Source organism: Uloborus diversus, chromosome 1, assembly GCF_026930045.1.
Source record: "Uloborus diversus isolate 005 chromosome 1, Udiv.v.3.1, whole genome shotgun sequence".
NCBI lineage: Eukaryota > Metazoa > Arthropoda > Arachnida > Araneae > Uloboridae > Uloborus > Uloborus diversus.
In genome coordinates, this window is record NC_072731.1 from 27,047,172 (window position 1) to 27,063,477 (window position 16,306).

General features: G+C 31.0%; 1 protein-coding gene across 2 annotated transcripts in view; it reads right to left on the minus strand.

Annotated features, from left to right (window-relative positions):
- The window catches only part of LOC129234501 (putative sodium-coupled neutral amino acid transporter 10), a 38,495-nt gene that overhangs the window by 11,816 nt on the left and 10,373 nt on the right, over positions 1 to 16,306 (minus strand). For both annotated transcript variants that reach the window (XM_054868501.1, XM_054868502.1), the window contains 4 exons: positions 12,568 to 12,708; positions 10,850 to 10,971; positions 6,312 to 6,414; positions 5,556 to 5,738 (listed from right to left, as the gene is read on the minus strand). In XM_054868501.1, coding sequence (XP_054724476.1) covers positions 5,556 to 5,738; positions 6,312 to 6,414; positions 10,850 to 10,971; positions 12,568 to 12,708 — 549 coding nt within the window. The remainder of the gene's footprint in view (positions 1 to 5,555; positions 5,739 to 6,311; positions 6,415 to 10,849; positions 10,972 to 12,567; positions 12,709 to 16,306) is intronic.

Sequence of the window (16,306 nt, forward strand, 5' to 3'; positions counted from 1 at the left end):
AAGAGTTTCTTTTCGAGTAGCATACAGTGCAGATGAGTTGGTTTGAATGTGGTGTAAATAAAAGTTTTGAATTGGTTCGAAAATTTTACAAAAAAACTTCAATTGAGTGAGATCTATCCAATTTTCTTTTTTGTTCTGATATTTAGCTAAAGTATTAAGTATTAATCCTATAATAGGTCTTATCGTTATGTGTTTTCTGTTCTATAGGCACTCTAAGGCGGAACAAACTTAAATTATTTCAATTTGATTTGCATCGCTTTAAGTCTTTAGAGGCATAGGGCCACATTACTTCAAAAATGATCAAACTATTCATTTTTTTATTTCTTATTTTAGAACTTCAGATTGCTTCAAACATTATGAAGATAGTTTCAACATTCTAGTTCAATTATTTAAAAAGTTATTGGCTTTAGGTCACTCACCAGGGGCGCCAACTTGCAAAAATTATAGGGGGGGATTGAACGTCACCGGTGATCCAGGGGGTATGTAATCCCACAGACCCCAACCCCACACCCGCCCTTTTCCAAAAAAAATAAATAAATAAAAGTTCAGATTTTTGAACTTTGAAAATGCCAATTTACATATTTTCTGATTTATACAAACAAACAATATGTGGCATAGCGTTTTCAAAGTTAATCTAAGAATTGGTATGCAAATTTTCTGGTTCTATTAGATCATGTCACTTGTCTTCAGTGAGGGACAATTTTACAGTTCTATTTTGGGGGAAGTCATCGTACAGTGCCATGGCTAGGCATTAATATAAAGTAGGGCACTTGACTTGCATGGAAGGGCACTCCCAGTGGAGCCTACCCACAAAAAATTGATAGGGTGGGGGGCATACCACGGGTCTAACTCAGGGAAATTTTCCAAATTGGAGATGGAAAAAGTAAGTTTTACAGTTTTTTTAAGCATTTTAGAGCAATATATTATCAACATTAGAATCCCAAAAACATTACTCTCGCTAACTCGACACACGTTTTGGCTTTGAAAAAAGAAAAAAAAACCACTTGTACGGGAATTTCGTAAAAAGTTAATTTAATTTATAGTATAATAATTTTGTTTTTAGACTATTACAGAACAGTGAATATATATCTATAAAAAGATTGAAATTATACTTAAATAAATCTTAAACTATCATTAAAAAATAAATCATAAAATATTGCTGTCGCATTTTGATTAATAAGTGAAATAGCTAATTTAAACTTGCTTTGAATAAGGCTCAGAGTTCATTAAATAAAAATAATATCCCAAAGTTAATTTGTTTAATATTAGGTAATAAAGTTAATATAGTATGTAAATAGCTGGTTTTTATAGAGTCTTATACCCTAAAAATATTTAAGTATTTGAAAAAAAAAAAAACTAATGCAGTTCTATAGTAATACGGTAATAAAATAATAGTACTAATACTTCGAAATTTTAATCTAACATTGTGTATGTAGTTAATTCTCGATTTTACAGAGATTTTTAAAATTGCTCTAAACACCAATATTAGAGCTGTCTTTAGAAAGGTGCAAATGTTGACCGCATGACTAGATTACTGAATTTGAAGTCGTTGACGACTCGTCAAACATTCAATTCATCCAAAATATCTCGGTGGTTATGAAGAACAGCCAAATTGTTCAATCGCTTCTGCTTTTCAGTTAACATGCTTTTTACTGTAATAATTGTTTTAACTCATTACGGAATGTATTTACAATGTAACTATCTCCAAACAAGGAAAATAAGAAATACTAAGACAAATTTGAGTTTAAAAAGCATCAAATAGCTAATAATTTTCTTAAATAATTGGGGGGGGGGGGCTCTGCCCCCTCAAATTTTTTTTGAGGAGGCTCGGCCCCCCTCAGGCCCCATGGAGTCGGCGCCACTGTCACTCACACTAGGTGCGCTTTTTCTCAATTTCGAACTGTTTTTGTGCAATCACCAACTGCTTATTGTTTTCACTAGACCGTTGAATGACGTCCGCCTTTCATTTTATTTTTCTATTCTTAAAGTAGAAAAATGAAACTCTTCCTATGGCAATCCACGATAGCAAAAACCATAATTTGAATTCAAGATCTCAAAATTTTAAGTTTTAAAAAATTGAAATATTCTTCAGTGTTTCGAATTTTTTTAAAGGGCATGAAAATAAATTATTGCTTAGTAAGAAAGCACATATAAAGATTCCGAAGAATTACATATTTTATTGAATTGTTTAAAAAAAAATTCTATGAATGAGATGTGAATTCACACAGTAAAAATCAAAGGTAATTCTAATTTTGATAAAAAAGAATATACTGGCGAATGGCGATTGAGGAAACTGTTTGTGTTTCGAGAAAAAAATAATTACCAATTTCGTAATTTGATGTAAAAAATCATGCTAAAACGAAAGTTAATGCTGCTGCTTCATCATATGATCATGTTGGCATCAAAACTATAATAGTAGTTTGATTAATGCTGTGTGTTGTTTATTACTAGTTGCATGGGGTGGGTGTCTTTAAATTTAAGTTGTTTACCTTGAAATTAAAAAAAAATACTTAAAGGATATTTTTTTAAAGCAATTTCAACTTTGATGCTAGAAGAGAAGATCGAAACAAAGAAACTGCAATAAGGACTATATAATATTATTCAGCATTACTAACTGTAGTTCTCTCCATTTTATCTGTGTAAATATTATTGTGAAAACTTTATACAGTGGGCCCACCCGCTAAATTAAGGTACGAGCTGCCACTGCCAAATCTGGACCACAGAAGGTCAAAACTGGACCGTAAAATTTTTTTTGAAAGTATTAATTACACAAACAAATAATTTAAAAATATTTTTATATAGGCAACGATATCTTTAGGCACCACCTTTACCCTTTTTTAAGCACTTTTATTATACTTGGCCTGATTGTCACGGTAAAATCTAAGGGCTGCTTTGCTTATATCTCAGCAATTAGACTACTAAGAGACTTTGAATTTCACTAAATGATTTGCTTAATCTAAAGGTACGACTAAACGCAGAAAAATTAAAATCCTAAAATAAAATTATTATTTCGGTTAGAATGGAAAACAGCAAATTTTATGTAATTGCCTCATTAAATGTTTAAATAGAAAACAAATTGTTACAAATTTTGTTGCCTTGCAACAGTAATGTTAATAGTAGTCATAATGAAAATTTTGAATGATGGCTTCTCTGGAGCAAGCATGAAATGTACTCCCTATCATTGCTCTCATGTATGCCAATAATCGATAACGGGGCTAAATAAAGAGACATATTAGGATCTTTATCACGAGTAACTTGTATGTTTTGAAACATAAATTAGTTTGGGAAACCTTTATATTCAAATGGTTTTAACTAAATTAGCAAACAAATAAATCCTAGAGCGGAACAAGGATTCATTTTTAATGTCAACTGCTTAAAGTTTTAGACATTTTTATATGCTTTTTTTTTCCTTTTAGTATGGAGCATTTATATTAAAAAATATGGTGAAGTTTCGTGATGGTAACATTATTCTATTTCTGAAATATATGTAGACTAAAACGAATAAAATAACAGAACGTTTCATAATGCACTCAAAAGGACAAAATAACTTTTCTGGTTCAGAAAGGACAATTTAAGTATTCCTGTAGTTTTCAAAAATTCCAAGAAAATGACACCACAAACGAAGAAAAGTGCGTTCTAGTCATTTCAAACCAAACTTTTCCAACAAGAAAATTATGCATGTTTCAACACTCAAATTTATGATTGAAAGCTAGATAATGATAAGCAATTTTCTTCATGACTAGAGCCGCATTTTTCTTCGTTTGTGGTGTCATTTTCTTGGAATTTTTGAAAACTACAGGAATACTTAAATTGTCCTTTCTGAACCAGAAAAGTTATTTTGTCCTTTGGAGTGCAATATGAAAAGTGCTTAGTATTTTTTAAAAAATTCTGTTATTTAGTATTTTAGGAGTAATTGAGAAAGACTGGTTTAATTTTTTAATGCTAAGTGCAGAATATGAGTATTTTTTCTGGATCTCAATAAAGATTTTCAAAAGTATATGGACCCCAACTAAAACTTCTTGCCAATCCCTGGTCTAAACAGTAAATTTGTTTAATTTAATTTATTCAATTTTACAGTAAGTTGTTGAACAAGGAATAAATTTATAGGAAATTTCCTTAAGCGACAAAAAATCTTCACATTTTATTTTCTGGGCATTACTTATTTACCCCTTTTATTTTTTCTCATCGCAAAGCCCCTGCACCCCAGTTCATAAGCTACAAAATGATTTGCATGAACATAATACATAAGAAATGAAACATTGTATAAAAGGTCAAGTAACAATATACAGAAACTCAATTTAAAAATCGTAAAAGAAAGTAATGATGAAAAATGAAAATTTTACATGAAACCAATTCCAAGGAACTTTTAATTCATGCACATGCAGGAGAAAACTATTCCTGAATTTTTAACAATTAAAATTTTTTGAATAAAAGGCAGCTTTAAACCACAAAATATTAAATTTTGACTAACAATAATGTTGGTTAACAATTTTTTTAATACTAATTAATCTCAACGTTAGGATTTTATTACATTCAGATAACTTTAAAAAAATTGTAAATATATATTTTACTATTACACAACAAAATATTTTAATGTCAAAATGCATAAAAATGAGAACTATGTGAAGCATGCTTTCTTGATAGGTGTTACAAAGTATGTGTATCTGACTCAAAACATGACATTAAAAAAAAAATTATATTAATTTGAATTTTTGGCATCTTGAATTAAAATTATGTTTTTTGCAATCACGAGCATGTGTGTGTATGTATGCACGTGTGTTTGTGTAGGCGCATGTGGGTGTGTTTGTGTAGCCGCATGTATGAGGAGGCGTGTGTGTGTGTGAGTGTATGTATGCATGTGTATGAGTGCTGTGTATGCGCGTGTGCATGTAGGCATTCGTGTGTGTGTAGGCGTTCATGTATGTATGTATGTAAGCATGTGTGTTTGTATCTGTGTACAGGCATGAGTGTGTATGTGTAGGTGTGTGTATGTAAGGTAGGTGTGTGTTTGTATGCATGTGTGTAGGGTATGTACGTAACCAGGACATCTGCAAGAGGAGCAGAATCGTGAGGAGCCGGTCGACGGTGATGCTGCAGAGGGTGCTGGCGGAAAAATAAAATCAGCGTAACGCCAAAACCAGTCAAATGAGAACAATAAGCAATTATGATTGCTTAAAAAAAAAGAAAGGCAATGCAAAAATATTTCATCTAAATATGATTATGAATCAAATTTATGCATTTAAGAGCACAGACATAGCATAAATATAATCAATTTATTCTAATTTTTATAAAAAAATAGATAAGAGAATTCTTACTAAAATGGATTTAAAATCGATGATGAATTGATTTAAAATTAGTGATTAGCAGCATTAAAAGACAGAAATGGGCAAAAAAGAAAAAAAAAAAGAATCCACCACAAAGAAGAAAATATTTACATAGAGCTGCAATGGTTCATGCATAGGTCTTACATCCTACAAAAGAGCAACAATCAAAGTGTGAATACAAAATTTTTAAAATTAACTTTCCAAAGAAATGCCAATAAAATCACAACTCACCTGCTTGAAGAGAAGAGAATGCAAACTGGATCGGCAGGGAAACAGGCAAAGAGGGAAACTGACGGCCACGGTAAGAATAAAACCCAATTTTATGACTTCCGTCACCATTGAAGGTGTCAAAAGGATCAAGGCGTTACCGGTTATGGGTTCATTATGAAAAGCTATGTAGCCTAAGGTTCCAACCTTAAGATGAAAAAAATGAAAATCATAAAAAATACATTATTCTTGAAAAACACTTTTAACAAGGGTACAAGCAAAAATGAAGCTAAGCAAGTTGCAAGAAATGTTTTTAAACATCAATTCAATGCAAGCACATTTAGAGAGTTTTCACATAAGATCAGTAGATGTTACCATAATATGAGGCAGTAAGAAGCAAATAAATGAAAGTGACAAAATTAAAAATCTGTGCCCCCTTCCTCCTCTCCCCAAAGAAAAAACTTATTCTATGATTAAGTTTCCTTTGACGAATAAAACATTATTATTCAGTTATTGCTATGGATTTCCTTCACAGGTGGAAATATGAAACAACTTTTAGCTCAACAGACAACGTCCAGAACAACAGTAAGCCATCTAATCCCAGTAATGACACTAAAATATCCTAATGTTGCTCTGAGGCGATGATATATGTGTTGAAAATCTTAAAACAAAAACATTAAGTACATATGGAACAATTAAAATATTTTTGAAAGAGGTCATTTCATTGACACATTAAAACTGTAACAGCTTTAAAATACAAATAATTCAAATTCTAATTACCAGTATATAAACCAAAGAGCATAAGGTTACAGCTCCAGCAACTACAGACTGCATTCTTTTCAAAGAGGGATCATTAAGAGTATCAAAGAATTCAAAAAGTTGTCTGCAAATTAAACAAAAAGTTATGACATCAAGAAATAAATTAGAATGATGTTTCACACAACAATTTTCGAAATGTGAAATGTCATTGATTTCTTTATAAAAATTAAACTTCTATAGAGCTTAAAGCAAAGGCCGTAGCTGTGTTTCTATCAGGGCGGGATTTGGAAGTGTGGAGGCCCCTAATCAGGGTTCGAAAAGATCATCATATTTTCGAAAATATCTGACATTTTGATATTTATGTATATATCCGATATTTTCGACCGGTGAAAGTTAGGATATTTTGTAAAAATTTTATTGTGAGGGCCCCTTTGCTGTGGAGGCCCTGGGTCAGTAGCCCCGCCTGCCCTCCCCTAAATCCCGCCCTGGTTTCTATGTTAAATCTGATCTTGCGGCTCTTTCGACTTGCACTTGGGGGATCATTTTGGTGTTAAATAAAAATAATTTAGCCAAATTTTCTGCTCTTTATCTCAAACAACTTTCAAGTTTTTCAAAAAAAAAAACTTTTTTTGATTTTATTTTATTTTTCATAATAAAATTCAAAATTAATGAATAGAATTTTTTCCCCTTATTCTTAAGAATAAAATACATGAAAAATTATTATAGTCCTAACTTTTTAACGAAAGGCCGATCTTTGGCAACAGAAATAAAATTTAAATATTTTTTTTCAATGCTTTTCTGAAAAGTGTCACTCACTAAATTTTGTCATAAAATGTCTTTTATACACCTCTACACTCAGGATTTCTTTTGAATTTTTAAAATGTCGGAACAATACGAAAAAAATTAAAAAATGATTTTTTTTCAGAATTTTGCGTTTAAACTAATTTAAATATTTATTACTGCCAAAAAATTCATTTGAACTAAGTCAGTAAAAAATAGTATGCTGAGTAAAAAAAAAATCTTTTTTTTTTATTGAAAATACTATCTTACCAGAGAAAAAACAAAAAGAAAACCATAAAGAAAACCAAGACAAATCCTTTATGAAGTTATTAGGAATGTAAAAAAATGTTTGAAGAGTTTTTTAAATAAATATTATTCAATGCTAAATTGTACATAAAGACAATGATATAATTTGTCCACGCTATTTTGAATAATTTTTCAGTCTGGATCTAATAGACCAAAATTTTGAACATTTAAAGTAGCTTTTTTATAATTTAGACACCGTTTAACATATTTGTTTTAAATAACTGACATTAGATATAATAATTTTCAACAATTTATGATGATTTTTTCAAATAAGGTTAGTCTTTGTCACTGTCTTCATTCACAACGACATTGACTTTTTTATCAATGTATAGACGACTCAATATTTCAGCAGACTTTACTATTTTTGCCAAACATCAAGCACGAGACAGAAAATATATGATTGCAGCAATGTGTGAGCAACATTTGACAATGGGGCTACCATTAGCACAGTCACAACAATATCGAATAACCCCAGTGACGTCATTTTTATCTGACTGATAATCAAGAGAGCAATGATTTGTTTTTGACTTAATATGTCGCTACCTCACTTCAAGTTTTATAACATTAGGTGTGACAAATTGGAGTTTAATCGTTCCATCTTCATTCATCATCTCATCAAAATATGATACAGCTTGAGACGTTTGATTTTCACATATATTTTCAATCTTATGCTTGATATTTGACAAAAATAGTAAATTGAATCGTCTGTTCATTGATGAAAAAGTCAATGTCGTTGTGAATGAAGACAGTGACAAAGACAAACCATACTTAAAAAATCATCATAAATTGTTGAAAATTATTGTATCTAATATCAGTTTTTTTCAAATAATTATGTTAAAGGGTGTCTAAATTATAATAAAGTTACTTTGATACTCTTTGTTACTTTAAATTTTTGTTCTTATTGGATTAAGACTGAAAAATTATTCCCAATAGCATGGAAAAATTACATAATTGTCTTTAGGAACAATTTAGCATTGAATAATATTTGTTTAAAAACTCTTTAATCATTTTTTACACTCCTGATAATTTCATGAAGGACCTGGCTCAGTTTTTTTTCATGGTTTTCTTTATTTTTTTTTCTTGTAAGATAGTATTTTCGATATATATATATATATATATATATATATATATATATATATATATATATATATATATATATATATATATATATATATATATATATATATATATATATATATATATTAAATTTTCATTTTCACTTAGCAGACGATTTTTTACTGACTTTGTTCAAATTAATTTTTTGGCAGTAAAAAATATTTAAACTGGTCTAAACGCAAAATTATGAAAAAAAAATCAGTTTTTAACTTTTTTTGTATTGTTCCACCACTTTAAAAAATTCGAAAACTCGATTGTAGAAGAGTATAAAAGACATTTTGTGACAAAATTTGCTGAGTGACTTTTCAGAAAAGCATTGAAAAAAAAACATTTAAATTTTATTTTCGTTGCCAAAAATCGGCTTTTCGTTTAAAAATAATGACTATACTAATTTTCATGTATTTTATCCCTAAGAATAAGGAAGAAAATTACCATTCAATAATTTGGAATTTTACTATGAAAAAAATATATATATAAAAAAAACAGGTTTTTTTTTTTTTTTTTTTGAAAAGCTCGAAGGTTGTTTGAGATAAAGAGCTGAAAATTTGGCTAAATTATTTTTATTTGACACTAAAATGATCCAACAAGTGCAATTCCAAAAAGCCGCAAGGGCAGATTTAGCATAGAAAACGGGCTATGGCTTTTGTAAACTTTGGAAAGACCTTCGTGGCATTACATTTCAATTTTTGAAATAACTCTTTGTAATCAAGAGGTGGCCAGGCATTTCATAAGACAATTTGAGTGGCACCTGAGCATCTTTTGTGGCAAGTTAAGGGGTGCCGTTATGGTGCCCTTGAGTCTTCTTGCATTTCATGCAGCTCTCATGCCACCAGGGGTGCCTGACCACAAAAGGGATTATGGCGCAAGTTGTGCCATTAAAATTTGGGGGGGGGGGGGATTTTAAATTCCTTTAAATTTATTTACTTAAATTCATTTATTGATTTATTTTTAAATTGAATTATTTTTTTTTATTTTATTTTATTCTGTTCATATTTTATTTCATTTATTTATTAGTTGCTGTGTGTGTGTATGTTATTGGTGTAGTACAGAACTTTCTAATAAAATAATAATTATAAATAAAGAAATAAATAAATAAATTTAAAAATAAGTAAATAAAGAAGAGAAAGAGGGTTGAGAAACAGTTTGGGGGGGGGGGCATTTGCGGCGGGGAATGGGTGCCCCTGCATGCCACATGTGATGCCTGGCTACTGTAGCTAAAATCTAGATGATATGCTTGGTCAACGCAAAGACAGAAACAAAGGCGGAGTGATGGAAGCGATTGCCCCCTATTTGAGCGAGATACAAGAACTTTCGTTAGGTATATTTTCAATATTTAAGTTCCAAAAACGGCAATTATATAATCTTTATTGGTATTAGCAGAAAGTAGCTCTCCCTTGGAATTCTCAAGGAATTGAAGTCTTGAGAATGCAGTTGTAGCCCATTTCTTATTCCTCTGGAGATAGGAACCAGAACTTTCTACAGGACTTTTTTGAAATTGAAGTTCCAAAACCTCAATTTTAAATGATCTAAGATGATATCGCCACCTCAGAGCAACACAAAGACATCTAATCCCAGAAATAACACTAAGATATAATACTGGTGCTCTGAGGCGACAATATTAGAGGTAGGTTCAAGGGCTTGCCTTGAATATTTTTTGAAAGAAACACAACTGTAGGACACCTTTGATTACGTAAAGGTAAGTGAAGGGGTTCAATACACTCCTTCGAAAATTTTTAGAAATTAAAGTTTCAAAGAATAAGCAGTAAAAAATTGCTCCCTTCTTGAACATTTCCTGGAACATACCCTTGGGTCACCACAGCATAAAGCTCTAGACTAAAAATTCTGAATAGCAGCCATTGGTTACCAAAGTCACAAAAAATGGTAGCACTTTTGACTTTTGGTAGCCCCCCCCCCTCCCCGCCAAAAAAAAAAAAAAAAAAGATTCAGCACAAAAATTAAATAACCTTAAGGGAGTTTCCAAGTTACGTTACCAAGGTAGAGTTGACTGATGCTTTAAATGTCTCAGGATTGGAAGCGTGTTGTCTTAGCATGATATACAATATTATTTTTAACAAATAAAGAAACATATGGTTGCCACTTTTGACGACCAAGACTTGATTTTGTGGTAGCCATTTTCGAAGAAATGGTCCCCCATTGGTGACTGACGATCACTAATGTAGAGCTTTACCGTAGCATTACCAAAGGATTACGGAATTTTTATGACTGTTAACAAGTCTGACTGTTTGCTCACGTAATGTAATTTCATCAGATTTACATATTTCTCATAATTAAAGAAAAATGTCTAACAAATGTAAATGCTTCATTAACAAAGTTTAAGAAAAAAAAATCACTCTTACGTTTGACAAGACAAAGCCATTGAAAAAATAGGAAGACAAGGTAGAATGCCATCAGTTTGCCACCAATTGACTTCATACCACCATTCATTTTTGGCAAGATTTGGAAGAGCTTCATCAAATATCTAAAATATGCCAAAAAGTCTCAATATTTACTGCATACAAGGTCACATTTTTATAAGTGAGGAGAAGGGAAAAAAAAGTATGATAACATCTCACACTTATGCAATAGAATTGTGACAATAATTACTTAAGTTGAAGTAAAACTTGTATATGATTATCAAAATCATTCGCTTAGGTGTTTATAAATTTTACTTCAGAATAAAGATGAATAAAATACATATTACGGAAAGTTAAGCTTAAATTAAAACTTATTTTGATGTCTATGACTTCATAAAATCTAACAAATTCACATCTGACAGCATTTTTTTTTCATACCAAATTCCTTTGCAGAAAAGCAATTTATTGTTTTGCATCTTTCTTTTTATGCACAATTTTCTTCATATGTTCATAACATCCTTTCTAAAAATAATTTAGTTAATTTTAGCCCCTTTAATTGAGTTAAAACTTTTCGACAAGACTGCAATGATCATTTCCTTTACTAATGGAATGGCCAAGTGTATCGAACTTCAGGAAGAATATTTTTAGTGAAAAAAGAAAATGCAAAAGAGAACAATTTTAGATTTTATTGATCACACAATTATAATAATGGATTTATGTGGAATAATTCAATTCATATCACAGTACAACAAGCAAGCTTTTGATGTACCAGACATTAAGATGCATATAACTACTAAGTTAATGGAGTTGAGAAGTAGCATAAGTCACACAGCAAAATTCAACAGTATAAAAATAAATAAATAAATAAAATGAAGAATTTTTTAAAGCTTTTTAACAATAATTAGAGAGCCAATTAGCAAAAAAATTTTATTTCCCACAGTTTATGAATTTTTTAACACTTATTCTTACTCCAAACAATGATTTATCATCATTTCCAATAAGGGCACAATTTGTATAACAAATCAGCTGATGTTTTCAATTTTTACAGATTAGTTGGAATTCAGACTATTTATGAGTTTAATAAGGAGATTCAATAATGTTACATTGTGCCAAAAATAAATCATGTTATTAATAAGCAATATTACTAACACAAAGAATTTAAGTTATAAATAGAAATCAACAGCATTCACATGTGAATGCAGCAAAGTAAAACAAAAATGGGTAGTTGTCCATTATAGGTGCTTCACTTGGCTGGGCCACTTTTTTAATTTCTTGAAAAATCACACTTACATCGTCGCAAGAGCTGCGCCTCTTTTTCTAATTCTGCATGTTAATGGAGCTGTTAATGTTTATTTGTGACTCAATGTATTAATTTGGCTAATTATTTTATATTTTACTGAAGCATTTAAAGCAACTTTGGCAAATTTTTAACGAGGTTTTCGATATAATTTAATAGGCTCTTATTTTATTCTCTGATGAATTATTTTACTTTTAATGGCTTAATTTAACTATTTGGCAGTCTTTTTCATTTTAAAACACTTAGTTTAAGGCGTGTTATGTTTACAAGTCCATTAAAAGATCCATTTAACCAAAAATCTGACAACAATAAACAAAATAATAGAATTAACACCACAGTTAAAAGTGGGTCATGACGTACCTATAATGGAAAAGTACCAAAAACTGATAATAATAATGAACAATTTTATGAATATTAAACATACCTTTGTAATCAAGCATGCATAAAAAGCAATAGAAAGTGCACTCAAACTAGTCAAACTGTCAATTTTTCTCAGCATTCCAAGCGGCAATGCCACACATAAACCAATCAGCATCAACATATTTGTGCGTAAGTTAGTCGAATTCTATGAGGAAAATAGCACACAGTAAATAACAGCAAAATAGTTTGTTAAATTTTTTTCAAAGAAATTCTAACTTAATTGAAATTCTGATACTTACTAAATGGGTATGTTATAAAACTATTATTTATAATCAATAAAAAATGTTGCCGACCGCTAAGGGCATGCACAAAGGGGGGGAGGGGGGGACAGAAACCTGTTGGCCCGGTCCCAATATTTTTAAAACTAGGCGTGAGATATAGAGGTAAACAATATGGAGGGGGCCCGGAAAAGTCACTTGTGACAGGTCCCAAAATTTCTGTGCACGCCCCTGCCAACCGCCCTTTCTAGTGGTCAGTGGGGAGGTCCTGCATTCGAATCCTGGTTTAGGTGATGTACTTTCTGTCTTCTGTCTTTGTTCTTCTGTTGTCTGAATGTGTCATTGTGTTGTGAATGGTTGCCTACCCTATAAATGGGTCCTTATGGCATGTGTGTACTGTGGAAGTCCGATTTCACATCAAATTAGGGTACAGTTGGAAAGTGAAGCAGCGCACCCCTAACTGCCAGACTAGCTGGTCAATGACGACAACAACAACAATAATAAAAAATGTTACTACGAGGGTGTAATTTCCATGTTATTATACAGAGAATGCATGTTGAAAATGAAATGAATTATTGAATTAAGATAAGTGAAAAAATAAAATAAAATACAGTGGAACCCTGATTTTACATTGTTTGTTTCCTATTTTATCCTACTTCTGACGTCATTTTCTACTGGTCCATAAAAATTGCTATGCCGGCACTGTTAAAATATTCCGGATATTACGTAACCTTATTTCAGAAAATCTGCTTAATACATTTTTCCTAAAGCAGATCAAAATGATACTTTCTCTACAAGTTTCACATAAACTTTTTTTTAGGGTTTTCTGTTTTTCTGAAACAATTTTTTTTTTTTGCTAGCTGTTTAAAGTCGTTCTGGCATTTTTTTAATTCCAACTCATTGTAATAATTATCAAGGTGTAAAAACTCTAAAACATTTAATATTTGCACATGTAAATTTGGAAAAAAGTGTTAGTATGGAACATGATATAGATGAAATTGTATATAAAAATAAAGAAACAATAAAGATTACAGATTTCATTCGGAATTCCGTTGGGACAGTGTCAATTGTTAAACAACATGCATAGATTTATAACTTGGCCCCCAATTTTACATTTTCTTGTTTCGTGCATTTTTTGCCAGTTCGATTGAATACCTAAAATCAGGCACCCAATTTATTTAAATACAGTTTAAAAATTATAATTTAGTTTCATTGAAAATGCATGCAGCTCATCAAAATCTTAAATAAATACAGGTTACTAGTTACTGACATAGGCGGATTTATGGGGGGGGGGGCAAAGGGGGCAATGCCCCCCCCAGTTTTGGGAGGACTTTATGTAGTAACAACACATCTTCCACAAATTAAAAAAAAATATATATTTTTTCTTTTTTGAATAGTTCAGAAGGGCATGGGTGGATTTATAGGAGGGGAGGCATAGGGGGCAATGCCCCCTAGTTTTGGGAGGATTTTATGTAGTAATAACACATCTTCCAAAATCTTAAAACAAAAAAACCATGACTTTTTCTTTTTTGAATAATTCATAGAAAATGAAGAGAAAAGCAAATGTCATTTTCTGATGGGAGAAAAGAAAAGGAAAAAATAAAAACGAACATTAAATACAAATAGTACAACTGTCACTGGGGTGCTGAAAATGTGTCTAAATTCACTATTTTTGGACTGAAAACCATTTGGGCAAGTATATGAATGAAAATATAGGCTAAACGAGCTATACATTAAGCTGCAACACTTATAATAATTGACGATTATTTTAACAAATTCGAACCTAAAGCAAAGGGGAAAATCTCCCCCCTCCCCCATTCTCACTAACAGAACGATCTACTCGTTATGATTTGTGTCCACATTTCAAGTATTTATTTGTGCATAATATTTATGTTTTTAGTATATTAATTGGCCTTTTGAGAAATTCTAAAAAACAGAAGATTTTTTTCCTTCTCTCTCTCTCTTTTTTTTTGAGAGAGAGAGAGAATAAATACTATCGCAAACTGAATAAATTTCAGTGATCTGAGAGTTCTGATTAAATGAATCCTTTTACTTAGAGGGAGAGTACAATTTTACTTACTTTATGAATACTGTTTAAAAAGTAAGGTAAGTCATAATCATCTAAGTCTAAATGAGTCAATCCTTGTCATTATTGAAATCTAAGTAATTAAGTCATCAAAAGTTTTGGAAAAATTTGTTGAAATTTTATAAAAGTCTATAAAAACCTAACAAATATTGGTAAAATCGTAAAAATCCTTTAACCGTAAAAACTGACAAATTTTCGCAAAAACTACAAAAAATCAAGCAAAAATTTACAGATAGGAGTGAATTACAAATAGGGTCGAATTTGCCTATAAAATAAACAAGCTGTTGCTTAGGGCCCCTGCTTTGAAGTGGGTCCCTAACTCCCCCCCCCCCCCCCCAAATTCATGATTTGTTCCTTAAAAACGGAAATTGCTTGAAAAAACTAATTTCATTTTTAAGTGCTTGAAAACCTTGAATATTTGGAAACGTGTGGCTACAAACCTTAAATTTTAAAATGGGGGAGGAATGCCAACATATGTTAAATTCAACTCCTTGCCACATCCTGTATTAAAAATGTAAAAATCATGGTTCTCACGTTTGTAATATATTGTTTGAAATAAATTTTTGTGACTCACATGTTTCATATCTTGCTATTTATTCAATCCTGAATGCAGTATTTTGGAAATTCTTTTGCATTGATTGCTTTTATCTTACTTCTTCTGCATATTGTCTATCTGTTTAGCACGGAAAAAAATACACACTACTTCTATTTCTTTTCGTTTTCTGCTCCACTTGCAACTGAAGAAAAGTTGTTGTCACGAGAAATCTATGGTTTCTTTTTCTTTTAAAGTTAAAATAGCTATTTCTCCCAAAGTTAGAACAGGACTGCAAAAATTTACAATCAAGTACTAAAATACCAGAGAATGGAAAGTACAAATGAAGTGCGTTAAATAATTTTATTTATTCTAAAGTCCTTGAAAATAATTAGATAAGTCTTTGAAAATCCTAAGCAAAGTAGGCTCCAATTACTTCTACTGCATATTGTTAATCTGTTTAGCCAGGAAAAAAAAATTATACACTACCTGTATTCCTTTTCGTTTTCTGCACTACTACTTATAATTAAAAAAAGGTTGTTGCAATGAGAAAACTAGTTTATTTTTTCTTTCAAACTTAAAATGGCTGTTTCTTACGAAGTTTGAACAATACTGTACAACTGTATAATCTAGTTATGAATTTCTATGTCTATCCAATTAACCTTTATAAGGCTTCAAAATGCAGAATTTTATATCCATTTTACAAAATTTCCTCCGGGGGAGAAAACCACGGTCCCCTAAAATTGGAGATATTATATTTCCCACTTAAAAGGGAGCCCTGCGTCACTCTCTTGATACCAGCTCCCTCTCTTAAGGTCAATTCAAAAAGGACAGCATGAAAACACATTAATGAAAACGGCACACAAAAAAGTAAAGCATGGACTTATGCATCACAGGTAACAGACAA